The following is a 26,788-nucleotide window of genomic DNA, read 5'->3' as shown; positions in this document are numbered from 1 at the left end:
CCACATACAGGCTTCCTCTAGTTGTGGCAGATGGGGGCTACTCTTCATTGCCTTGTATGGACTTCTCGTTGTGGTGGCTTCTCTTGTTCTCTTCTCTTGAGGGAGCACGGACTCTGCAGCATGGGCATTTCAGTAGTTGTGGCATGTGGGCTCAGTAGTTGTGGCTCATGGGCTTAGTTTCTCTGTGGCGTGTGGGATCTTCCCAGACTTGGGATTGAACTTGTGTCCCCTGTATTGAAAGGCGGACTCCCAACCACTGGACCACCAGGGAAGTCCCTAAATCCTGTCTTTATGTTGTGAATTTTCACATTTTTGTCTTTAGTCCTGACCTATTCTGAACGCTAGACTCCTGTATCCAGATACTTAGTCTGTATCTCTACTTGATAATAGACATATCAAACTTAACTTGTCCAAAAGCAGAGGACAGATCTTGAAAAATAACAAAATTGGAGGACTCACTGTACCTGATTGCAAAACTAACTACAAAGCTATGGTAGTCAGGATACATATATAAGTATAAACATAGAGATAAATGGAATAGAACTGAAGAGTCTAGACTCTTCTTTCCTGTAACAACATAAAGCACCCATTTTTTGTTGTCGTTTAGTCACTAAGTTGTGTCTGACTCTTGTGACCCCATGGACTGTAACCTGCCAGGCTCCTCTGTCCATAGTATTTCCCAGGCAAGAATAGCTAAAGTACCCATACTTCAGGTATTTACTAGATGTAGGGGATTATAGTTGCTATAGTGTTTTGTTTCGGGTTTGTTTTTTTTTTTGATCTGTTCAGCAGGCTTTCACATCCACCCTCTTCTGGTGATCTTATCCTTTGGCCACTAGGGTGGGCAAGATAATAGTTTTTAACATTCTTGTTCTGAAATATAAGACATATATAAGAAAATGTAAATATTCAATGTAATGAATTATCATTGTAACTACTACTTAGGTCATGGTTTGTTTTTAGATTTATATTCTTGTCTTAATGGAAAGTCTTATCTGTTTGTACACTGAGGTGGCCTGAAGGTTAACTGAAGGCACACTTGAGGGTTTGTTCAGATTTTGGGTTAATTGCTTGCTTGAAGCCCCAGAGTTTTGCGCTCCAGTGTCGTAGTTAACCAGATAACCTTGGGCTGAAAGATCGAGGGCTGGAGGTACCAAAGTTCTTTTCTACCATAAAAGAACTTAATATTGTTCCTGGAGAATTTTTCATTTTTAGTTAGACTTTATCCCAAAGGGCCAGTCAGGATGTTAACCACCAAATGCTCCCCCGAATAATGAAACTTTTTCCTGCTGAAGAGTATTAGTTGGTATAATCTATCTGAATGCCAAAGCACATCCTCTATGTCAAAACTTTTTTTGGTTTTGGCATAATTATTAATTAGCTGCTTTTTCTGGAGTAATTAGGAGCAGATTCAGCTGCTTTCTGATGGCATGTTGTTAACATGTAAGAGATGTTATCTTCCTGTTTTTTTCTGTTAGAAGGTATTTGTCCAGTTTAACCAAAATTTTCAGGTCTTAAGTTACAAAGAAGGTGGCAGATCCCTGTCTGCCTTTGAAACAGGCCTTGCTCTTCTTACCTCCTTATATTCTCTTTCTGACAGGGTTCAGAGGACCTGAAAGAGCACTAAGAACCTTGGATCTCTTTTGGTCCATTTGGTTTGGTCCAGATAGTTCTTGTCTAGATTCCCAAGCCAGTGACACAGATAATAAATACTACAGAAAGCCTTACACTGTTTTAGGTAATAGGGGGAAACAGAGTACATATATGGACAATGTGAAAAGCTTGTGTAGGGTCTTATCCTCAGAGCCCTAGGCTTACCATTTTGGGGTAGGGGTGGGGGAAAGCATTTGGAGAAGGGATACAGCCAAAGTTGATGGTACTTTTTCTTTCTAAGATAAACCAGGAGTCATGAACTGGCAGTCCATGAGCCACATTCACAGATAAATTTTATTTGTCCGACCCAGCGTTTTAAACATGTATGCATTAGTTACTATTTAAAAATCAGAATTCACATAAAAATCAGAATTTCCAACTGTCTTTCAACTATCAGAAGATCTTGGCAACTCTGGACTCTTTTTTTTTTTTAACTTTTTTCCTATTTTTTTAAAATAAATTTTTAATTTTTAAATCTTAGTTTACTACATTCTTTTTAAACTAATTTCTTATTGGTTTGTTTTATTTTTACAAACCCTTGGAGGGCTGAGTTTCAATAGATTGCAGGGAGGTAGCTGCTCTGCTGTGTATGAAACCCAGACCTGGAGGCAGGTCCTCTATGAAAGGTTTAACACCAGTTTCCACAGGGGTGAAATGATGGGGAAGTGATGCGCGAGGGGATGGCCACCTTTCCAGCTGCACCCCGTGTCCCAGGATGATGGGCTTTCCATATTGGACCCCGGTCCCAACATGCGGCAGGGCTGCCCCGCCAAGCCCTGAGAACTCTGGGCTCTTATTCCTGTGTTGGAATTACCATCCAGAGATGAATTACAGCTTGCCTCCTTTACATGGGGCATATTCCTCAGTGTTGCTTTCAATATAGCAGCTTCACACCTCTGTTACTTGCTTTGTCCCTATAGGTCTTTGCTTTATGATCTCTATACGTTGGGTGTATTCGGCAAGGACCAAACCTGATGAGTTAAAATAGAATTCTGTAAGGTTTGAGGCCCACTGCTCTTCATCCCAGAGAAGGCAATGGCAACCCACTTGAGTATTATCTGGAAAATCCCATAGACAGAGGAGCCTGGGGGGCTGCAGTCCATGGGGTCGCAAAGCGTCGGACACGACTGAGCGACTTCACTTTCACTTTTCACTTTCCTGCATTGGAGAAGGAAATGGCAACCCACTCCAGTGTTCTTGCCTGGAGAATCCCAGGGACGGAGGAGCCTGGTGGGCTGCCGTCTATGGGGTCGCACAGAGTCGGACACAACTGAAGCAATTTAGCAGCAGCAGCAGCAGCTCTTCATCCCTGAGCCCCTTTCTTACATGCTTTAATAGCCCTCTGTACTTTTCCTTCACAGCCATTACAACAGTTTGTAGCTACTTATGTGATTCTTTGATAAATGTCAGTCTCCTGTACCATGAGCTGCACGAAGGCAGAGACCTGTTTTGTTCTTACCTGTATCTCCAGTGTTTAGCACAATGTTTGACATGTGATAAGAATCCGCCTGCAATGCAGAAGACCTGGGTTCAGTCTCTTGGTTGGGAAGATCCCCTGGAGGAGGACATGGCAACCCACTCCAGTATTCTTGCCTGGAGAACCCCATGGAGCCTGGTGGACTACAGTCCATGGGGTTGCAAAGAGTCAGACATGACTGAGCAACTAAGCACAGCACAGCAAATGCTTAATACAAATTTGATGAAGTGAATGTTGCGTAGCTTACTTTGTTTGGTCAAATATCCTCCAATGACAGTGGTTACAATTTCACCAGTGGAGAACCCGTATACATTGGGTGATTATCACGGGAATATTCTGAGAGAGAGCTTACTGAGGATTGGTGCCTCCGTGCTACCTGTGCTAGTTCAGTTGGCGCTCAGTCGTGTCTGACCCCTTGCAACCCCATGGACTACAGCACACCAGGCTTCCCTGCCCATCACCAACTCCCGGAACCTACTCACACTCATGTCTTATCACATCAGTGATGCCATCCAATCATCGCATCCTCTTTCGTCCCCTTCTCTTCCCACCTTCAATCTTTTCCAATGAGGGTCTTTTCCAGTCAGTCAGTTCTTCACATCAAGGTGGCTAAAGTATTGGAGTTTCAGCTTCAGCATCAGTCCTTCCAATGAATATTCAGGACTGATTTCCTTTAGGATGGACTGGTTGGATCTCCTTGCAGTCCAAGGGACTCTCAAGAGTCTTCTCCAACACCATGGTTCAAAAGCATCAATTCTTTGACGCTCAGCTTTCTTTATAGTCCAACTCTCACATCCATACATGTCTACTAGAAAAATCTGTGCTAATTCAGAAGCAATTATGTCTCAGGATCTAAGCTTCTGCTGGACCTTATAGCTAAGCTCAGGTTCCTCCATTAAGATCTCTAGTAGCCTGAGGTTTCAGCTACCTGAACAAGGCTGTTTTTAAATAAGGCTGCTTATAAAAGCATTTTAATTGTGTTAATGTTGAAGTGACTTTCTCTGAATTCTGCTTTATATCCTGTCTTGAAGGCAGTGGTTTTCAAACCTCCAAGTCTTAGATGGTCAGTCAGATTATAGTCTGCTAGTGAAGTTTTTGGAGAGTTGCAAACTCCTGGAAAGACAAAAGACTGCCCACTATCTGAAAGTTGTTTAACTTTCTGAGTATCCTGATCTCACCATTGCATACCTTTGGTGAACATATACCAAATGCCTCCTGTGGACCAGCTCAATCTGCTGGTTGCTTAGAATGCAGTGGTGAAAGACATACATGTCCTTAAAATCGTGTGTGTGTGTGTGTGTGTGTGAGAGAGAGAGAGAGAGAGAGAGAGAGAGAGAGACGCTCAGTTGTGTCTGACTCTTTGCGACCCCATGGACTGTAGCCTGCCAGGCTCCTCTGTCCATGGAATTCTCCAGGCAAGGATACTGGAGTGGTAGCCTATCCCTTCTTCAGAGGACCTTCCCAACCCAGGGATCGAACCCAGGTCTCGGGCATTGCAGGTGGATTCTTTACTGTCTGAGCCACCAGTTTCCTATGATGACATGGAAAATTTCATATGATAAATAAAAAAACACAAGATATGTCTCCAATCCAGATTGTGTGTATGTGTGTGTGAAGGGGGAAGTTGTCAGAGAAGCCTTCTTAAGAAAAAAATACTGACTTTTAAAGATTAGTGGGAATTAAGCAGTGAGGAAGAAGCTGATGTACATGGCATACTAGACAGTTTTATGTGTAAAGATTTAGAAGCAAGAGGAAGCATGGCCCCTTCAGGGCAGGGTAGGAGTTTAGGATTGCTGGAATATGGTGAAAATTGGAGGAGTGAAAGCAGATCTTTGGAACTTTTCCCTGCCTGGGAAAAATATAACATGGAGGCAAGGTAGAAAGATAGAGCAGTGGCTTTGGATTTTTCAGGCTTCAGTTAAAATTCAGGCTGCCACTTGCTTTGCTAGCTGGGTAACTTCAGACAATTCATTTGACCACGACATGCTGAGTCTCACATTCTTTATGTTATAAAATCGGGATATCTGAGCCTGGGTCAGTTGTTCTGTTCCTTCTCTTAGCCAGATTATCGTATCTCTTCCGGATTGCTCTACTTCCCACCTTTCTATACCCATCCTCTTGAACAAATGGCAGTTCCTCAAAAAGTTAAACATAGAATTTTGATGTGACCCAGCAGTTCCACTCTTAGGGGTATACCCAATAGAATTGAAAACAGGGACCCAAACATATACTTGCATACCAGTGTTCATTGCAGCAGTATTTATAAGAGCTGAAAGGTGGAAACAGCCCAAATGTCCACTGATAAATGGATAAAATAGGTTTCCATGCAGTGGAGTATTCAGACTTGAAAATGAGTAAAATTGTGATACATGTTACAGTATGGGTGAACCTTGAAAACATTATGCTAGCTGAAATAAGCCAGGAACAAAAGGACCAATATTGTGTGATTCCACTTGTATAAGATACCTAGAATAGGCAAATTCACAGAGACAGAAAGTAGAATAGAGGTTATTAGGGGCTGGGCAGGAGGGAATGGAGACAGAGTTTCTGCTTGGGATGATGCAAAAGTTTTAGAAATAGATAGTGGTGATAGTTTTACAACATGATGAATGTAATTAATGCTATTGAAGTACAATTGGAATGGTTAAAATAGCAAATTTCATCTTACTTAGATTTCACCACAAAAAAAATTCTCCAGAAATTCATTCTTTCTCTGACTTCCAGAGGCCAGAAGTCTGAAATCAAGGTGTCAGCAGGGTTAGTGTCTTTTTGGAGGCTGTGAGAGAGAATCTGTTCTGTGCTGCTTTTAGCTTGTGATGGTGCTGATGATCCTTGGAATACCTTGGCATGTAGATGCATCACTCCATTCTCTGCATCTGTCTTCACATGGCATTCTCCACTTTGTCTCTCTCTTTGTGTGCAGTATACCTCTTATAAGGATAATAGTCATGTTGGATTAGGACCCACCTTAATCCAGGATGACTGCATATTAACTTGATTACATCTGTCAATACCCTATTTTCCCAAATAAGGTCATTCATACATTCCAGGTCAACATGAAATTTGGGGGGATACTGTTCGATCCAATAGGAAGCCACTGCTGTGTATAAAATCTTCTGGAGGAAAGTACATAGAGTCAGAAGGGCAATGACAACACAAAGATCCTTGGGAATACCAACGTCTATATGAGGATAGGCAGAGAGGAAGGAATTCAAGACTCAGACTGAGAAGGAATGATTAGAGAGCAGGAAGAAATCCAGGAGGAAGTGTTGTATACCACTATACCCGAGGAGAAGGGAAAACTTAATGAAGGAGATGGTGGTCAGTGGTTTTAAATGCAGCACAAAGGTCAAGAAAGACCAAGAAATGGCCATTTGATTTGGCAGTATGGAGGTTCTTGGTGCCCTTGGTGAAAACAGCTGCATTAGGGTGCTTAGGTGAGAAGCCACATTGTCATGTATTATGTCTCCGTTTTGTGAGCCTTTGAACTGAGAGGCAGCAGTCTATGGGCAAAGTGGTCCCCTTCTTTTTTTTTGCCCCACTACCCAGATCCTATTATTAATATCTCACTATACTTGCTTTATCACATATCTGTTATACCAATTCATCTTATTTTTTGGATGCATTTCAAAGTAAGTTGTAGACATCAGGATATGTCCTCCTACTTCAGCATAATACCATTAATTATTTTTATTTTTAAAAATTTGTGTATTATTTTTGGCTGCTCTGGGTCTTTGTTGCTGGGCTCAGTCTTTCTCGAGTTGCAGGGAGGGGCTGCTCTCTGTTTGCAGTGTGTGGGCTTATTGTGGTGGCTTCTGTTGCGAAGCATGGGCTCTAGGGCACGAGGGCTCAATAGTTGTGGTGCATGGACTTAGTTGCCCTGCAGCATGTGGAATCTTTCTGAACCGGGGATTGAACCCCTGTCCACTGCCTTGGCATGTGGATTCTTAACCATTGGACCACCAGGGAAGTCCTATACCATTAAATAGATTTCAATATTTTAGGGTTTTCTTCTTTTTTTTTTTTTATTTTAGGGTTTTCTTCTTTTGAAGTAAAATTTACATACCAAGAAATGCTTCAGTTCAGTTCAGTCACTCAGTCGTGTCCGACTCTTTGCGACCCTATGAATCGCAGCACACCAGGCCTCCCTGTCCATCACCATCTCCCGGAGTTCACTCAAACTCACGACCATTGAGTCGGTGATGCCATCCGGCCATCTCATCCTCTGTCGTCCCCTTCTCCTCCTGCCCCCAATCCCTCCCAGCATCAGAGTCTTTTCCAATGAGTCAGCTCTTCGCATAAGGTGGCCAAAGTACTGGAGTTTCAGCTTTAGCATCTTTCCTTCCAAAGAAATCCCAGGGCTGATCTCCTTCAGAATGGACTGGTTGGATCTCCTTGCAGTCCAAGGGACTCTCAAGAGTCTTCTCCAACACCGCAGTTCAAAAGCATCAATTCTTTGGCACTCAGCTTTCTTCACAGTCCAACTCTCACATCCATACATGACCACTGGAAAAACCATAACCTTGACTAGACGGACCTTTGTTGGCAAAGTAATGTCTCTGCTTTTCAATATGCTATCTAGGTTGGTCATAACTTTTCTTCTAAGGAGTAAGCGTCTTTTAATTTCATGGCTGCAGTCACCATCTGCAGTGATTTTGGAGCCCCCCAAAATAGTCTGACACTGTTTCCACTGTTTCCCCATCTATTTCCCATGAAGTGATGGGACCAGATGCCACGATCTTCGTTTTCTGAATGTTGAGCTTTAAGCCAACTTTTTCACTCTCCTCTTTCACTTTCATCAAGAGGCTTTTGAGTTCCTCTTCACTTTCTGCCATAAGGGTGGTGTCATCTGCATATCTGACGTTATTGATATTTCTCCCAGCAATCTTGATTCCAGCTTATGCTTCTTCCAGCCCAGCATTTCTCATGATGTACTCTGCATAGAAGTTAATAAGCAGGGTGACAATATACAGCCTTGACATACTCCTTTTCCTATTAGGAACCAGTCTGTTGTTCCATGTCCAGTTCTAACTGTTGCTTCCTGACCTGCATATAGATTTCTCAAGAAGCAGCTCAGGTGGTCTGGTATTCCCATCTCTTTTAGAATTTTCCACAGTTCATTGTGATCCACACAGTCAAAGGCTTTGGCATAGTCAGTAAAGCAGAAATAGATGTTTTTCTGGAACTCTCTTGCTTTTTTGATGATCCAGTGGATGTTGGCAATTTGATCTCTGGTTCCTCTGCCTTTTCTAAAATCAGCTTGAACATCTGGAAGTTCATGGTTCACCTATTGCTCAAGCCTGGCTTGGAGAATTTTGAGCATTACTTTACTAGCGTGTGAGATGAGTGCAATTGTGCAGTAGTTTGAGCATTTTTTGGCATTGCCTTTCTTTGGGATTGGAATGAAAACTGACCTTTTCCAGTCCTGTGGCCATTGCTGAATTTTCCAAATTTGCTGGCATATTGAGTGCAGCACTTTACACCTGTGTAAACAGTGTAACGATCTCTCTTGGGTTCCCCGTTTTTATACTTTAGGTCTCCTCCTTTTGGTTGTGCCCTGTGCAAAATAGGGCTTATACCCACCACCAGTCAAGAAAGGGAATGGAAATGGGCATATGCTCAAGGCCTATTGACAGTTGCAAGTTACATAACAATAGGCTTTGTTGTGCATGTCTTACCATAATTCAGTCTGTTATAATCAGATGTATATATGTGTAAATACTTGTGAATGGGCTCCTAGCTGCCTAAGGTTACTTGAGGAAGCCCCTGTGGTTAGTTTGTATCCACTGTGTGCCTAGGGCGCATGTGCAGTAGTTGGAAAAGTCTGTTTATTTTTGTAGCATATCTTTGAGCTCTTCTGGGTGTGTCTGGAATGGGCCCTAGAGATCAGCTTGCATCCTTTTCAGCTAGGTCACCCCTTGTTGCTCATGCTTAACTTCCTACCTAACATTATGATAAATTATTTTCCACTTTGATTAAAATGACCACCCTGGAAGTAAGGCCAAAAGGCAGCCATCTTCCCAGGCTAATTCTATGATCCAGGCTTTAATGGGCCAGTTTCCAGTACTGGCGTTCAGGTCATCTGCAATTTTTATGTCAGCCACACATGACTTACTGATTCTGACTGAGAATCAAAAGACTTAACCAATTGTATATGATATATCCACATGCATCTTGACATGGGGACTGTAGATATAGAGATGTGTCAAGGAGCTCCTTATCAGGGGGCTGGATCAGGATAGGGGAACTGATTTCTTGATGTTTTTTTTGGCTGTGCTGGGTCTTCATTGCTGTGCGAGGGCTTTCTCTAGGTGTGGTGACCAGAGAGCTACTCGTTGTTATGGTGTGCGGGCTTCTCACTGCAGTAGCTTCTCCTTGCAGAGCTCGAGCTCTAGGTGCATGGGCTTCAGTAGTTGTGGCCCATGGGCTCAGTTGCTCCGTGGCATGTGGAATCCAGATCAGGGATTGAACCCATGTCCCTTGCATTGGCAGGTGGACTCTTAACCACTTAATCACCAGGGAAGTCCCTGAATTCTTTAAAAAAAATTTTTTTTATTGAAGTATAGTTGATTACAATGTTGTGTTATTAAATAGCAAATCACAGCAAAGTGATTCATATATATATGTGTGTGTGTTCTTTTTTATATTTTTTTTCCATTATAGGTTATAGGAAACAGTTCTTGTGGGAAGGAGAGCCATAATTCTACTCACATGGACCAAAATTCGCAAGACCAGGCTTCTATACCCTGTGGTTGGTGGTCAGGTTAGAAAAGAGCAACTTCTGGTTGCTTTGCATGTGACGCCAATAAAGTTTTACTGGGTCAGGGTCTTTGCATTTAGTTCCTTATCTTGTCACAATTCCAGAAGAACAGCATAGGGCATGTTGCAGAGGGCCCTCCAGATTAAGGAAAACCTAGTGCTTGTCTCTGCAGTTTAAGCTTGTGTCTTTTCAGCTGCTGATTTGCAAACACTGCTGTATTTAGTGGGGCTTAGCTTTGGGGGGGTATAATTATGGTATAGAAACCATAGCTAATTGGTTTCTCTGGGTGGGAAAACATTGCAGTATCTAAGCCTGGCATTCCCTCTGTGGAGACAAAATGCTTCTCAAGGGATCAGGCAAACACTGGAAGGATGGAAGATGGGATGGGATTGTTGAGATGTGATGGGATTGTTAGTTGGCTGTGGTTGAGGCAGATTTTTGCATCTGAGGAAGTAGAAAGTGCTTTTGGGAAGAAATGGTTTTAAGTGGCTACTTTAAGGCAAAAATACTCAGGTGGGTTTAGGATCCAGGGAATTAGCAGCTGGGCAGTTCCGCCAATGAAAGGGTAGCTTTGCAGGTAGAGGCTGTGTTTAATGGTTGTGTCTTTCTCCAGCAGTTGTTTGCATACAGTCTATGTGTCCTTCAAAACATTCCTTAAAGGGAACCATATTCTAAGCATGTAATCTGGGGTATAATCATTAAAATGTAAAGGGTTTTATTATCCCTTGCTATGAAATTAAAATCTCTTTTGGGTTGATGGTTTTGCATCTGAATAGTTCTTTAACATATTAGAGCTTCATATGTAAATATCTTTTGAAAATTATTAAATTGGTAAATGAAAATAAAAACTGACACTCTCCCCCCACACTCTAGCACTCTTTTTCTCCTTGTTGTCCTGCTTGAGAAGGGGTTTTTTCTGCTGAATTGGTTGTCCTCTTGGCTCCCAAGCAGTCCTGGTTTCTCCCTAGCCAGGCCCAAGGAGAATAGGGGAGCAATTTTGGAAAAAATATTTGAGCCCTTAAACTATTAGCTGAGTTCTCCAGATCATTAGGGATACAGTGTGTTATAGATGGACACATGATTGCAGTAGTAGTAAAAATGACATGTTTTCCTTCCAAGCCCAGGATTGGAGGTTAAGTGCTAAACCAAACTGTATTACAGAAGACACTGTAGTCTTGTAAATAACAAGATACCCAGACCAGTGCTATAAAAAGCAGGTTTCATTTTCCCTCCAGTTCCACTATAGGGAAAGAATACTGTCCTAGGTCTAACTTTATTGTTGGAGCAGACAGGGTGGAGGGGAAGAACTGAGATACAGTATTAGATCTGCTAATTAGGGTGTTCCAGGGACTGGGAAGGTAATTTGGCTGACAGCAGGGGTTTGACCCAGCCAGAAAATGGTGCTGTCTAACAAATACTGTAAACTCCAGTTGTGGTTCAGGCAGAAGGTTGACAAAGTAGATGTTTCAGAGGATGGGTAGCAAGAACCCAGAAGTATGAGTCTTGGGCTGGTGGTAAGAAGTCTAGGTAGACAGTCACCATTTAAAAATTTTTTTTTTTTATTTTTGGCTGCACTGGGTCTTCCTTGTTACATACAGGCTTTCTCTGGTTGCAGCCAGTGGGGGCTACTCTTTGTTGATGTGTGCAGGCTTTTCATTGCTCTGGCTTCTCTTGATGTGAAGCACAGCAGGCTCTAGGCATGCTGGCTCAGTAGTTGTGGCACACGGGCTCTGTAGTTGCAGCTCTCGGCCCCTAGAGTGCACAGGCTCCGGTAGTTGTGGTTGTTCAGTCACTCAGTCATGCCTGACTCTTTGCGACCCCATGGACTACAGCACCCCAGGCCTCCCTGTCCATCACCAACTTCCGGAGCTTGCTCAAACTCATGTCCATCGAGTTGGTTATGCCATCCAACCGTCTCATCCTCTGTTGTCCCCTTCTGCTGCCCTCAATCTTTCCCATAATCAGCGTCTTTTCAAATGAGTCAGTTCTTCGCATCAGGTGGCCAAACTATTGGAGTTTCAGCTTCGACATCAGTCCTTCCAATGAACACCCAGGACTGATCTCCTTTAGGATGGACTGGTTGGATCTCCTTGCAGTCCAAGGGGCTCTCACGAGTCTTCTCCAACACCACAGTTCAAAAGCATCAATTCTTCGGTGCTCAGCTTTCTTTATAGTCCCACTCTCACATCCATACATGACTGCTGGAAAAACCATAGTTTTGACTAGACGGACCTTTGTTGACAAAGTAATGTCTCTCCTTTTTAATATGCTGTCTAGGTTGGTCATAGCTTTTCTTCCAAGAGTAAGCATTTTTAGTTTCGTGGCTGCCGTTACCATCTGCAGTGATTTTGGACCCCCAGAAAAAGTCTCTCACTGTTTCCATTGTTTCCCCAACTATTTGCCATGAAGAGTGTGACCAGATGCCATGATCATAGTTTTTTAAATGTTGAGTTTTAAGCCAACTTTTTCACTCTCCTCTTTCACTTTCATCAAGAGGCTCTTTAGTTCTTCTTCACTTTCTGCTGTAAGGGTGGTGTCATATACATATCTGAGGTTATTGATTTCTCCCAGCAATCTTGATTCCAACTTGTGCTTCATCCAGCCTGGCATTTTGCATGATGGACTCTGCATATAAGTTAAATAAACAGGGACAGTATATAGACTTGACATATTCCTTTCCCAATTTGGAACCACTCTGTTTCCATGTCCAGTTGTAATTGCTTCTTGACCTGCATACAGATTTCTCAGGAGGCAGGTAAGGCATTCTGGTATTCCCATCTCTTGAAGAATGTTCCACAGTTTGTTGTGATCCACACAGTCAAAGGCTTTGGCATAGTCAGTAAAGCAGAAGTAGATGTTTTTCTGGAACTGTCTTCCTTTTTCAGTGATCCAGTGGATGTTGGCAATTTGATCTCTGGTTCCTCTGCCTTTTCTAAATCCAGCTTGAACATTTGAAAGTTCACGGTTCATGTACTGTTGAAGCCTGACTTGGAGAATTTTGAGCATTACTTTGCTAGCATGTGAGATGAGTGCAATGGTGCAGTAGTTTGAACATTCTTTGGCATTGCCTTTCTGTGGGATTGGACCTTTTCCAGTCCTGTGGCCACTGCTGAGTTTTCCAAATTTCCTGGCATGTTGAGTGAAGCACTTTCACAGCATCGTCTTTCAGGATTTGAAATAGCTCAACTGGAATTCCATCACCTCCACTAGCTTTGTGTGTAGTGATGCTTCCTAAGGCCCACTTGACTTCACATTCCAGGATGTCTGACTCTAGGTGAGTGATCACACCATCATGGTTATCTGGGTCATTATCTTTTTTGTATAGTTCTTCTGTGTATTCTTGGTACCTCTTCTTAATATCTTCTGCTTCTGTTAGGTCCATACTATTTCTGTCCTTTATTGTGCCCATCTGTGCATGAAATGTTCCCTTGGTATCTCTAATTTTCTTGAAGAGATCTCTAGTCTTTCCCATTCTGTTGTTTTCCTGTTTCTTTGCATTGATCATGGAGGAAGGCTTTCTTATCTCTCCTTGCTATTCTTTGGAAGTCTGCATTCACATGGTTATATCTTTCCTTTTCTCCTTTGCCTTTAGCTTCTCTTCTTTTCTTAGCTATTTGTAAGGCCTCCTCAGACAACCATTTTGCCTTTTTACATCTCTTTTTTGGGGGGATGGTCTTGATCACCGCCTCCTGTACAATGTCATGAACCTCCATCCATAGTTCTTCAGGCACTCTGTCTATCAGATCTAATCCCTTGAATCTATTTATCACTTATACTGTATAATCATAAGGGATTTGATTTAGGTTATACCTGAATGGTCTAGTGGTTTTCCCCACTTTCTTCAATTTAAGTCTGAATTTTGCAATAAGGAGCTCATGATCGGAGCCACAGTTAGCTCCTGGTCTTGTTTTTGTTGACTGTATAGAGCTTCTCCATCTTTGGCTACAAAGAATATAATCAATCTGATTTCGGTGTTGGCCATCTGGTGATGTCCATGTGTAGAGTCTTCTCCTGTGTTCTTGGAAGAGGGTGTTTGCTATGACCAGTGCTTTCTCTTGGCAAAACTCTGTTATCCTTTGCCCTGCTTCATTCTGTACTCCAAGGCCAAATTTGCCTGTTACTCCAGGTATCTCTGGGAGAAGGCAATGGCACCCCACTCCAGTACTCTTGTCTGGAAAATCCCATAGACGGAGGAGCCTGGTGGGCTGAAGTCCACGGGGTCGCAAAGAGTCGGACACGACTGAACGACTTCACTTTCACTTTTCACTTTCATGCACTGGAGAAAGAAATGGCAACCCACTCCAGTGTTCTTGCCTGGAGAATCCCAGGAATGGGGTAGCCTTGTGTGCTGCCGTCTATGGGGTCGCACAGAGTTGGACACGACTGAAGCGACTTAGCAGCAGCAGCAGCCAGGTATCTCTTGACTTCCTACTTTTGCATTCTAGTCCCCTATGATAAAAGGACATCTTTTTTGGGTGTTAGTTCTAGAAGGTCCTGTAGTTCTTCATACAACCATTCAACTTCAGCTTCTTCAGCATTACTGGTCAGGGTATAGACTTGGATTACTGTGATGTTGAATGGCTTGCCTTGGAAACTAACAGAGATCATTGTTTTTGAGATTGCATCCGAGTACTGCATTTTGGACTCTTGTTGACTATGAGGGCTATTCCATTTCCCTAAGGGATTCTTGCCTACAGTAGTAGATATAATGGTCATCTTAGTTAAATGCCATTCCATTCCATTTTAGTTCACTGTTTCCTAAAATGTCGATGTTCACTCTTGCCATCTCTTGTTTGACCACTTCCAATTTACCTTGATTCATGGACCTAACATTCCAGGTTCCTATGCAGTATTGTTCTTTACACCATCAGACTTTACTTCCATCATGAGTCACATCCACAACTGGGTGTTGTTTCCACTTTGGCTCTGTCTCTTCATTCTTTCTGGAGTTATTTCTCTATTCTTCTCCATAGCATATTGGGCACCTACCAGCCTGGGGAGTTCATCTTTCAGTGTCCTATCTTTTTGCCTTTTCATGCTGTTCATGGGGTTTTGAAGGCAAGAATACTGAAGTGCTTTGCCATTCCCTTCTCCAGTCGACCACGTTTTGTCAGAACTCTCCACCATGACCTGTCTGTCTTGGGTGGCCCTACACGGCCTGGCTCATAGTTTCATTGAGTTAGACGAGGCCGTGGTCCATGTGATCAGTTTGATTAGTTTTCTGTGATTGTGGTTTTCATTCTGTCTTCCCCCTGAGGGATACTTCCCTGGTGGCTCAGAGGGTAAAGCGTCTGCCTGCAATGTGGGAGACCCATGTTCGATCCCTGGGTTGGGAAGATCCCCTGGAGAAGGAAATGGCAACCCATTCCAGTATTCTTGTTGGAGAATTCCATGGACAGAGGAGTCTGGTAGGCTACAGTGCACAGGGTCGCAAAGAGTGGGACACAACTGAGCAATATCAATTTTCCCTCTGAGGGATAAGGATAAGAGGCTTATGGAATCTTCCTGATGAGAGAGACTGACTGTGGGGGAAACTGGGTCTTGTTCTGATAGGCAGGGCCATGCACAGTAAATCTTTAATCCAAATTCTGTTGATGGGCGGAAATGTGTTCCCTCTCTGTTGTTCCCAGCCTGGAAATTGCTCCCTGTGTTCTCCTAGGGAGAATGAATCGATCCTGCCCCTCCCCACCTCCTCTCTGCTCCCAGGCTTCCCTGTCCTTCACCAGCTCCCACAGCTTGCTCAAACTCATGTCCATTGAGTCAGTGATGCCATCCAACCATCTCATCCTCTGTCGTCCCCTTCTCCACTTTCTCCCTCAATCTTTCTCCATGTCAGGGTCTTTTCTAATGTATCAGCTCTTTGCATCAGGTGACCAAAGTATTGGAGCTTCAGCTTCAGTAGTTGTGGTGTTCAGGCTTATTTGCTCCATGTCATATGGGCTCTTCCTGAACGAGGGATCGAACCCATGCCCCCTGCATTGGTAGGTGGATTCTTATCCACCGCACCAACAGGCAAGTCCACAAATGGACTTTTTTTTTTCTTTTTTTTAAAAAAACTTTTAATTCCAGAGTAGTTTTAGATTTACAAGTATATCACAAAGATAATACAGAGAGTTCCCATATATCCGACACCTAGTTTCCTGTATTCTTAACATCTTACATTTGTGTGGTACATTAATTACAGTTAATAAACCAGTACTGATACATTATTACTCAGTAAATCCATACTTGTTTTTGGATTTAGGCAAAACCTAAATCCTTCGGTTTTGCCTGATATCCTTTTTGTATTCCAGCATCCTGTCTAGGACACCACATTACGTTTTGTCATCTGTCTCTTTAGGTTCTTGCCTCTGACAGTTTCTTAGACTTGCCAGTATTTTTGATGACCTTGACCATTTTGAGGAGTACTGATCAGGCAGTTTGTATACTGTTCCCCTAGTTGGGATTTGTCAGTGTACTTTCTTATGTTTAGACTGCAGCTTTTGGTTTTGGGGTGGGGGAGCAGGGAGACTACAGAGGTAAATTACCCTTTTCATTAAATCATGTCAAAGTGAAAGTGTAAGTCACTCAGTCGTGTCTGACTCTTTGCGACCCCTTGGACTATACAGTCATGGAATTCTCCAGGCCAGAATACTGGAGTGGGTAGCCCTTTCCTTCTCCAGGGGATCTTCCCAACCCAGGGATCGAACCCAGGTCTCCCACATTGTAGGCAGATTCTTTACCAGCTGAGCTACAAGGGAAGCCCAAGAGTACTGGAGTGGGTAGCCTATCCCTTCTCCAGCGGATCTTCCCGACCCAGGAATCAAACCGGGGTGTCCTGCATTGCAAGTGGATTCTTTACCAACTAAGCTATCATGGAAGCCAAAAAAGGGTACATATTATCCACATGACTTATCACTGTTGATGTTGACCATAATCACCTGGGTGAGGTACTGTTTGCCAGGTTCTTCACTTTAATTTTGTTTTGGTTTTGGCCACACCACATGGTTTGTGGGATCTTAGTTCTCCGACCAGGGATCAAACCCGTGCCCCCTGCAGTGGAAGCACGGAGTCCTAACCACTGGCCCACCAGGAAATTCCCAGTTTCTTCACTTTAAAGGTACTTTTTTCCACACTGCACTTTTCCATACTGTACTCTTTGGAAGGATGTTACTACGTGTACTTCATAGTTAAGTATTAGGAATTATGCTTCATTTTCCTGAGGGTAGAGTATCTGTATAAATTATTTGAAATTCTTCTGCACAGGAGATTTGCCTCATTTCCTATACTTATTCACTCATTTATATTGGACTAATATATCTGTGGACTCATGACTATTTATTTTCTACTTTGAGTTATAATCCAATACTACTTTATTGTATTGCTCAAATTGTTCTGGCTTTGACCATTGGGAGCTCTTTCATTTGGCACTTGTGTCTCTGACACACTCCTTTCATTGTGGGATGTTGTTTGTATTTGACCACTTCCTTACTTTCTGACAATACAGCATGCTCCAGGCTCATCTTATAGATTTCTTGCCATAACCCTAGAATGCCATTTTTCCAAGGAGGCCTGGTCCTTTTATTCGCAAATGGTACTAGAAGTAAAGATCTGGGTGCTTGATGTGCTTGTTACTGCTGGGGTTTCCTTGCTCCTAGGCCCTCTTAGCTGACAGAGCAAGGAAATATGTGTATATACTAACCCACGTATATCCACATGTCTGTAAATATTTTTAGGTGTAACTATCTGTGTTTATCTATCTAGATGGCATCACCGACCTGGACATGGGTTTGAGCAAGCTTTGGGAGTTGGTGATGGACAGGGAAGCCTGGCGTGCTGTAGTCCGTGGGGTCACAAAGAGTTGGACACGCCTGAGTGACTGAACTGAACTGATCTGTATTTATGTTGAACATGGGTTTATAGTGATGTTTCTAATTCTGATCCATTACCGCCTGGATCATTGTAACCTTCTCTTAACCAGTCTGTAAACTCCCATTCCAACAGTGAGAAACCTGGCTCCCACTATCTGCCATCCATTTACTTAATGCTTCAACTCTAGCATACATGCATTTCAGTATCAGAACTTTTACGTCATACCCCCATGGGAAACAACTGTATCCTCTAGAGTACATGCTTATGTTTCTTTTGGTTTTACTCTCACAGACTTGATTCATTTCCTAGGTTACTTAGGTCAGCACATTTTCCCTCCACCCTCTTCAGTGAGGTTGTTTCATACATTTGTAATACAGCTAGATGGTCTCATGGTGATTTTAATACAGTGTGTTAAATGTACTGATAAGAGATGAACATATAGGGGAATATTGAGGTAGAACAACTGATGGGGGAGGGTAGGGATGAAAGGCATCCTAGAGGAACCACAGGTGAGGCCTGATTTTATTTTATTTTTTTAACATGGTTATTTTAGTTTATTAAATATATGACTATTTAAGATGGTTAACTGTTAAGCAATGAAACAGGTTTCTTTTTTTTAATTTAAATTTATTTATTTTAATTAGAGGCTAATTACTTTACAATATTGTATTGGTTTTGCCATACGTCACCATGAATCTGCCACGGGTGTACACGTGTTCCCAATCCTGAACCCCCCTCCCACCTCCCTCCCCATACCATCCCTCTGGGTCATCCCAGTGCACCAGCCCCAAGCTTCCTGTATCCTGCATCGAACCTGGACTGGCAATTCATTTCTTATATGATATTATACAAGTTTCAATGCCATTCTCCCAAATCATCCCCCACCTCCCTCTCCCACAGAGTCCAAAAGACTGTTCTATACATCTGTCTCTTTTGCTGTCTCGCATACAGGGTTATCATTACCATCTTTCTAAATTCCATATATATGCGTTAGTATACTGTATTGGTGTTTTTTTTTCTGGCTTACTTCACTCTGTATAACAGGCTCCAGTTTCATCCACCTCATTAGAACTGATTCAAATGTATTCTTTTTAATGGCTGAGTAATACTCCATTGTGTATATGTACCACAGCTTTCTTATCCATTCATCTGCTGATGGACATCTAGGTTGCTTCCATGTCCTGGCTATTATAAACAGTGCTGTGATGAACATTGGGGTACACGTGTCTTGAAATGTGGGTTCTGGACCAGAAGCATTAGCATCACCTGGGAACTTTGTAGAACTACAAATTCTTGGGCCTCACTACAGAATCAGAAAATCTGATGTTGGGGTCCAGCAATCTGTGTTTTAACAAGCCTTCCAGGAGATTGTGGAGAAGGCAATGGCAACCCACTCCAGTACTCTAGCCTGGAAAATCCCATGGGTGGAGGAGCCTGGTAGGCTGCAGTCCATGGGGTCGTGAAGAGTTGGACACAACAGAGCAACTTCACTTTCACTTTTCACTTTCATGCATTGGAGAAGGAAATGGCAACCCACTCCAGTGTTCTTGCCTGGAGAATCCCAGGGACGGGGGAGCCTGGTGGGCTGCCATCTATGGGGTCTCACAGAGTCGGACACGACTGAAATGATGCAGCAGCAGCAGCCAGGAGATTGTGCAGAACATTGAGAAACAGTGTCTTAAAGAATGAGTGAGGTCAGCTTGGAGAGGAGTATAGCCCAGAAGAGGAAGGTAGTGTGAGGCTAAGCTTTGGAGGACAAAGTAGTATGATGGGCATAAGAGGTTAAAAGAAAATGTTTGAGGCAGGAAGTGGCAGAAGTTAAGGCAGAGAGATCAGCAGTTCCTGGGTGTATCAGTCAGGGCCTGGAATGCCAGGCTACAGAGCTTAAACTTCATTCTTAGGCCATAGGAAGCCACTGAAGATTTTGTTGTTGTTGTTGTTAACAGATTTGTTGAGGTACCATTCCATTCTCAAACTATAAAAGAGTACAGTTTAATAATTTTTAGTATGTTCACAGAATTGTGCACCCCATCACCACAGTTAGTTTTAGAACATTTTCATCACCCTTAAAAGAAATTCCTTACCTTTCAGCCATCATACCCTCTCGTCCATGAATGCCCCAGCCACCAGCCCCTGGCAACCACTAATATACTTTCTCTGTGAATTTGCCTAACTTGGACATTTCATATAAACAGAATCATAAAATATATGCCCTTTTATGACTGGCTTTTTTATGTATAGTTGATGTACAATATTATGTAAGTTACAGGTGTATGATACAGTGATTCACAATTTTTAAAGCTTATATTCCATATATAGTTATTAGAAAATATTGGCTATATTTCCTGTGTTGTACAATATACCCTTGTAACTTATTTTATACCTGATAGTTAGTACCTCTTAATCCCTTACCCCTATGTTGCCCGCCACGACCCCCATTCCTCTCCCCAATGGTAACCACTAATTTGTCCTCTGTATCAGTGAGTGACTGGCTTATTATTTCATGTAGCAAAATGTTTTTAAGACTCATTCATGCTGTAGCATTATTTCATTCCTTTTTATGGCTGCATATATTCCCTTGTATGGGTATATCACCTTTTTATCTGGTATATCATCATTTGATGGACATTTGTGTTATTTCCCCTTTTGGTTTAGTGAATAATATAATACTGCTGTGAACATTCATGTGCAAGATTTTCTGTGACCAAATGTTTTCATTTCTCTTGGGTATATACCTGGGAGTAGAATTCCTAAATTACGTGGTAACTCTATGTGTAACTTTTTAAGGAACTGATGGACTAATTTCTGAAGCACTGACTCCATTTTACATTCCTACCAACAGTGTTATAGAGTTGCAATTTTTCCACTTTTTTGTTTTGCTGTCAACACTTGGTATTTTCTCTTTTTGATTCTAGTCATCCTAATGGGCATGAAGTGTTATTGTGGTTTTGGTTTGCGTTTTCCCTAATGACTAATAATGTTGAGCATCTTTTCATGTGGTTGTAAGCTATTTGTATATCTTCCTTGGAGAAATAGTCAGATACTTTGCCCATTTTAATTGGGTTACTTGTCTTTTTTTTTTTTTTTGGGCGGGATCTTAGTTCCCTGATGAAGGATTGAACCCAGGGCCATGGCAGTGAAAGTGTTGAATCCTAACCACTGGACCACCAGGGAAGTCCCTTTTTGTCTTTTAGTTATTGAGTTGTAAGAGTTCTTTGTATATTCTAGGTACAAATCCTTTATCAGGTACAAGATTTGCAAGTATTTTCTCTCATTCCTTGGGTTGTCTTTTCACTTTCTTCATGGTATCCTTTGTAGCACAAATGTTTTTAGCTTTTATGAAGCCCAATTTATTTTTTACTTTGGTTGCACATGTGTTTGGCATCATATCTAAGAAACCATTGCCAAATCCAAGGTCATGACAGAGTTACACCTATTACACCTAACTTTCTTCTAAGAGTTTTGTGGTTTCAGCACTTATATTTAGGTCTTTGATTCATTTTGAATTAATTTTTGTGTATGTTGTGAGGTGGGGGACCAATTTCATTCTTTTGCACATGGATATTTACTTAAAAAGACTACTCTTTCCTCAGTGAATTGTTGTGGCACCCTTTCCAAATCTATCAACTGTAAACCACTGAAGACTTTTAAGCAAAGGACGGACAATTTCTTCTATGTTTTAAGACAGTATCTCTGACTCCTGTGCAGAGAATATGTTGGAGGGGCCAAGAGTGGACATAGGGAAACCAGTGAGTAGGAAGTTGCAGTTATCCAATCCAGAGATGATGGTGACTTGGACCACAGTAGTGGTAGAGATGAGAGAGCAAGACACAGGTTATCTTTGGGAAATAAAGTTAGGAGGGCTTGGGGGACTGTTGGCTAAGGGACGAGGTGGTTAGAAAGAGAGAAAAGGCAAGGATCACTCATTTGGGTTGGAGTCAAGGATGATCTTTAGATTTTTAGCTTGTATGGCTGAGTGGATGTTACTGTCATTTATTACCATACAAACGGAGAAACACGCCTTAAGAGGGGAAATAATAAGTTTAGTTTGGAATTAATTGAATTGGAGGTGCCTGTGAAACTTTCAAGTGGAGATGTACAGAAGGCAGTTGGAATATGGGTCTAGACTAGAGCTTGAGGGCAAGCCTTGGGTTGGAGAAAGTGTTTTGGGAGTTAGGAACACATAGGTGGGAGTGGCAGCTCTAGGAGACAATAAGGAGAAAGGAAAAGGAGTGAGAAGAGGGCTAGGACTGAGCCTTTGGGGAGGAAGAATAGGAACCTGAGAAAGACCCAGAGAGGAAATGGCCAGTGATGGGGGAGGAAACCAGGAGGAAACTATATGAATCCAGTGGAGGGAGGGATTTGCAAGGACAGAGTGATCAACCGTGAAATGTATCACAGAGATCCAGAAAAATAAGGCCTGAGAAGTGCTTATGTATGTTCTTGTTTCCATGCTCCCACAATATAGGTTGGTTATTTCCTACAATTAGTACCTGAAGTTGTTGCTAGCAGGGTTTGGTGGATATTTGTGTCTTCTTAAGTGGTATCTTCTGTGCTAATCTTTCCCATCCTGAATTGAAGATATTGAAAGCTCAACTATGGTTTGGGTTCCAAAATGGACTCTAAAGCATTCTTAGACTGAATGTTCAATTTGTTTCCTTTCTTTCTAATCTTCTATCAGTCTCTCTCTATGTATGCATAGCTTTTTTTAACCTTATTTTTACAGATACGTGAAGGAGGCCAAAGAAGCAACTAAGAATGGAGATCTGGAACAAGCACTTAAACTTTTCAACTTGGCAAAGGACATTTTTCCTAACGAAAAGGTGATGAGCAGAATCCAAAAAATACAGGAAGCCTTGGAGGAGTTGGCAGAACATGGAGATGATGAATTCATAGATGTGTGCAACTCTGGCCTGCTGCTTTATCAAGAACTGCATAACCAACTATATGAGTACCAGAAGGAAGGTATAGCTTTCCTGTACAGCCTGTATAGGGATGGAAGGAGAGGTGGCATTCTGGCAGATGATATGGGGTTAGGAAAGACTGTTCAAATCATTGCTTTCCTTTCTGGTATGTTTGATGCTTCACTTGTGAACCATGTGCTGCTGATCATGCCAACCAGTCTCATCAGCATATGGCTAAGAGAATTTGTCAAGTGGACTCCAGGAATGAGAGTCAAAACTTTTCATGGTCCTAGCAAGGATGAACGTACCAGAAACCTCTGTCGGATTCAGCAAAGGAATGGTGTCATTATCACCACATACCAAATGTTAATCAATAATTGGCAGCAGCTTTCCAGCTTGAATGGCCAAGAGTTTTTGTGGGACTATGTCATCCTTGATGAAGCACATAAAATAAAAAGCTCGTCTACCAAGTCAGCAATATGTGCTCGTGCAATCCCTGCCAGTAATCGCATCCTCCTCACAGGAACCCCAATCCAGAATAATTTACAAGAACTATGGTCCCTATTTGATTTTGCTTGTCAAGGGTCCCTGCTAGGAACACTAAGAACTTTTAAAATGGAGTATGAAAATCCTATTACTAGAGCAAGAGAGAAGGATGCTACCCCAGGGGAAAAAGCTTTGGGATTTAAAATATCTGAAAACTTAATGGCAATCATAAAGCCCTATTTTCTCAGGAGGACTAAAGAAGAGGTACAGAAGAAAAAGTCAAGCAACCCAGAGGTCCAGCTTAGTGAAAAGAGTCCAGATGTTGGTGCCATATGTGAAATGCCTTCCCTTTCCAGGAAAAATGATTTAATTATTTGGATACGTCTTGTACCTTTACAAGAAGAAATATACAGGAAATTTGTGTCTCTAGATCATATCAAGGAGTTGTTAATGGAGACACGCTCACCTTTGGCTGAGCTGGGTGTCTTAAAGAAGCTCTGTGATCATCCTAGGCTGCTATCTGCACGAGCTTGTGGTTTGCTGAATCTAGGAGCTGCCAAATTCTCTGTTCAGGATGAAATTGAAGGGGAAGATTCCTCAGATGTGGACCATATTGATCAAATAAGTGATGATACACTGATGGAAGAATCTGGAAAGATGTTATTTCTAATGGACCTGCTTAAGAAACTGCGAGATGAAGGGCATCAAACTCTGGTGTTTTCCCAGTCAAGACGAATTCTAAACATCATTGAACGTCTCTTAAAGAATAGGCACTTTAAGATATTGCGAATTGATGGAACAATTACTCATCTTGTGGAACGAGAAAAAAGAATTAGTTTATTCCAGCAAAATAAAGATTACTCTGTTTTTCTGCTTACCACTCAAGTAGGTGGTGTTGGCTTAACACTAACGGCAGCAAGCAGAGTGGTCATCTTTGACCCTAGCTGGAATCCTGCAACTGATGCTCAAGCCGTGGATAGGGTTTACCGAATTGGACAGAAAGAAAATGTTGTAGTTTATAGGCTTATCACTTGTGGAACTGTAGAGGAAAAAATATACCGAAGACAGGTTTTCAAGGACTCATTAATAAGACAAACTACTGGTGATAAGAAGAACCCTTTCCGATATTTTAGTAAACAAGAATTGAGAGAGCTCTTTACAATTGAGGATTTTCAGAACTCTGCAACCCAGCTGCAGCTTCAGTCTTTGCATGCTGCTCAGAGGAGATCTGATAAGAACCTAGATGAACATATTGCCTTCCTGCACTCTTTGAGGATAGCTGGAATCTCAGACCATGATTTGATGTACACGCGTGACCTGTCTGTTAAAGAAGAGCTTGATGTGATCGAAGACTCTCACTATATTCAACAAAGGGTTCAGAAAGCTCAATTCCTTGTTGAATCCGAGTCTCAAAATACAGAGCTCTTAATGGAAAGACAAAAAATGGGGAATGAGGGCATCTGGCTGAGAGAACCTGTATATCAAACAAAGAAGAAACGTCCCAAAGTAAATAAACCACAGCCTCAGCCTTCATCTCATCTACCTATTTATCACACCCAGGAAGAAATCAGTTCTCTAATGGCCAGCGTAATCATTGATGATCTGCCCAAAGAGGATGAGAAAGATCTCTCCAGGATAAAGCTGAATGATACCATCCCACAAGATGGTAGGCACCCATGTATAATTACACTTAATGATGACTTTGTCACTACTTTACCCAAAGGGTGTGGAGATGTAGAAGAGATTTTCCCTGACTCTTTATCAGGGATGGCTCTACAAAAAGAGGCATCACAAGAGGGGTTTATGCAGGAGTCAGAGCAAGAGAGCCCTCTGGCAAGTTTTAATTATTTACCTAGCAAGTCAGCCAGAGTTGATCTTGGACCAAATCTAGATCAACTAGAGGATGATGAGGTTTTACATCATTGCAATCCCTCGCCTGCTAATCCCAAAACAAAGGAATATCAAAGGCCAGAATCGAATGTATCTGTTATTAAAATAGCTGATGATGACTTAACAGCAGCCCACAGTGCACTGCAGGATGCTCAAGCGAATGAGGCCAAATTGGAAGAGGAACCTTTAGCCTCTTCAGGACAGTATGCATGTGATTTCAATCTTTTCTTGGAAGACTCTGCAGACAATGGACAAAATCTTTCCAGTCAGTTTTTGGAGCATGTGGAGAAAGAAAATAGCTTGTGTGGCTCTGCAGCTAATTCCAGAGCAGAGTCAGTGCATAGCAAAGCATGTCTCAGTGTGGATCTTTCTGAGGAAGATGATGAGCCAGAAGAAGTAGTTAATGTGAAACTCAGAAGAAAAGCCAGACGAATTGATTCAGATAATGAAGATGAACATACTTTTAAAGATACTTCAAGCACAAACCCATTCAACACATCTCCCTTCCCATTTTTATCTGTAAAACAGTTTGATGCCTCAACTCCCAAAAATGACATCAGTCTACCTGAAAGGTTCTTTTCACCTAAAATATCTGACAGTATAAATAAGTCTGTAAACTCTAGAAGATCCCTGGCTTCTAGGAGGTCTCTTATTAATGTGGTTTTAGACCACGTGGAAGATATGGAGGAAAGACTTGACAATAGCAGTGAAGCAAAGGTTGTTGAAGATTATCTGGAGGAAGGAGCAGAGGAAAGTGGTGACGAAGCCCCAGAGCATACAAAAGAAGATCCTTCCAGAGAAACACTGTCTTCAGAAAATAAATCCAGTCAGTTAAGTACATCTAAGCCTGGTGCTCTGGCTCAGGAGACCTCTCCAGGTGACCCTGAGCCTTTGTCTGATGGACAGTTGGTTGACTCTCCCCAGGATGAGGCAATGGAGGCTGTGAATGACTATGACACTCTTGTCTTGCATGGAAAAGAACTGAAAGAGTGTGGAAAAATACAGGAGGCCTTAGACTGCTTGGTTAAAGCACTTGACATAAAAAGCTCAGATCCTGAAGTCATGCTCATGACTTTAAGTTTGTATAAACAACTTAATAAAACTTGAGAATATAACCTGTTTTATAGTATTTTAGAGCAAAACTTGAGTATGAGGTAATTTGTTCCCATAATTGGATTCTTTGGGAGCATGAAGCCTTCAGGCTTAAGGTGAAAGAACTCAAAAAGTGAGTTTTTGTTCTAACTTTTTTTTGCAAATTTTGTGTTACTGCTTTCCTGCTCTTTTCCTGCTTTCCTGCTTTTCCTGCTCCTGCTTTCCCTCATAGATATATTTTGGTATTCTGAGCACTAGGTTAATATTTCTTTGCTCAGGTATTCTTATATTTTTCTTTTAGGCATACTCTGTAAACTTCATAGAACTATGTTATTTCTAGAGAAGTTTTTGTAACATTACTCTGGCCATTTTAAATTTTACTCTGAGAATGTCAATTTTGTATACCACAGTCCAGATATTAATAATATTAAAGTTACTTTTCTCAAGCATTTTTCATTGTTTCTTTCAGTGAGATGGTTGATATTGACAAATACATGTAAAAATCATTTAGGCAGAATTCTGTTATTGGTATTCCAGATCGAAGACCCACTTAACATGCACTAGCATGTAGGCTGTTGGTTTACTACAGGCAGACTGGGATAAGGTACCTGGTGCTGGGCTGCTTTATCACTGGTGCCCTACCCTGGAGTCCCTTTGCAGACCATTTGGCCATCT

General features: G+C 42.0%; 1 protein-coding gene across 2 annotated transcripts in view; it reads left to right on the top strand.

Moving 5' to 3' along the window:
* Window positions 1–26,562, top strand: part of ERCC6L (ERCC excision repair 6 like, spindle assembly checkpoint helicase) — a 29,621-nt gene extending 3,059 nt beyond the window's left edge. The window contains exons 2-3 of one of the 2 annotated variants that reach the window (XM_086388902.1): window positions 9,794–9,893; window positions 22,468–26,562. In XM_086388902.1, the coding sequence (XP_086245028.1) occupies window positions 22,568–26,128 (3,561 nt within the window). In that variant the 5' untranslated portion in view covers window positions 9,794–9,893; window positions 22,468–22,567 and the 3' untranslated portion in view covers window positions 26,129–26,562. The remainder of the gene's footprint in view (window positions 1–9,793; window positions 9,894–22,467) is intronic. The other variant, XM_086388901.1, reaches the window with a different exon arrangement.
* Window positions 26,563–26,788: the final 226 nt, after the last annotated feature.

Source organism: Bos grunniens, chromosome X (assembly GCF_055505025.1).
Source record: "Bos grunniens cultivar Pamir isolate PY7600 chromosome X, Bosgru_T2T1.0, whole genome shotgun sequence".
NCBI classification, from domain to species: domain Eukaryota; kingdom Metazoa; phylum Chordata; class Mammalia; order Artiodactyla; family Bovidae; genus Bos; species Bos grunniens.
The sequence above is the reverse complement of the archived record's forward strand: the minus strand, read 5'-3'. Positions and strand labels throughout refer to the sequence as shown.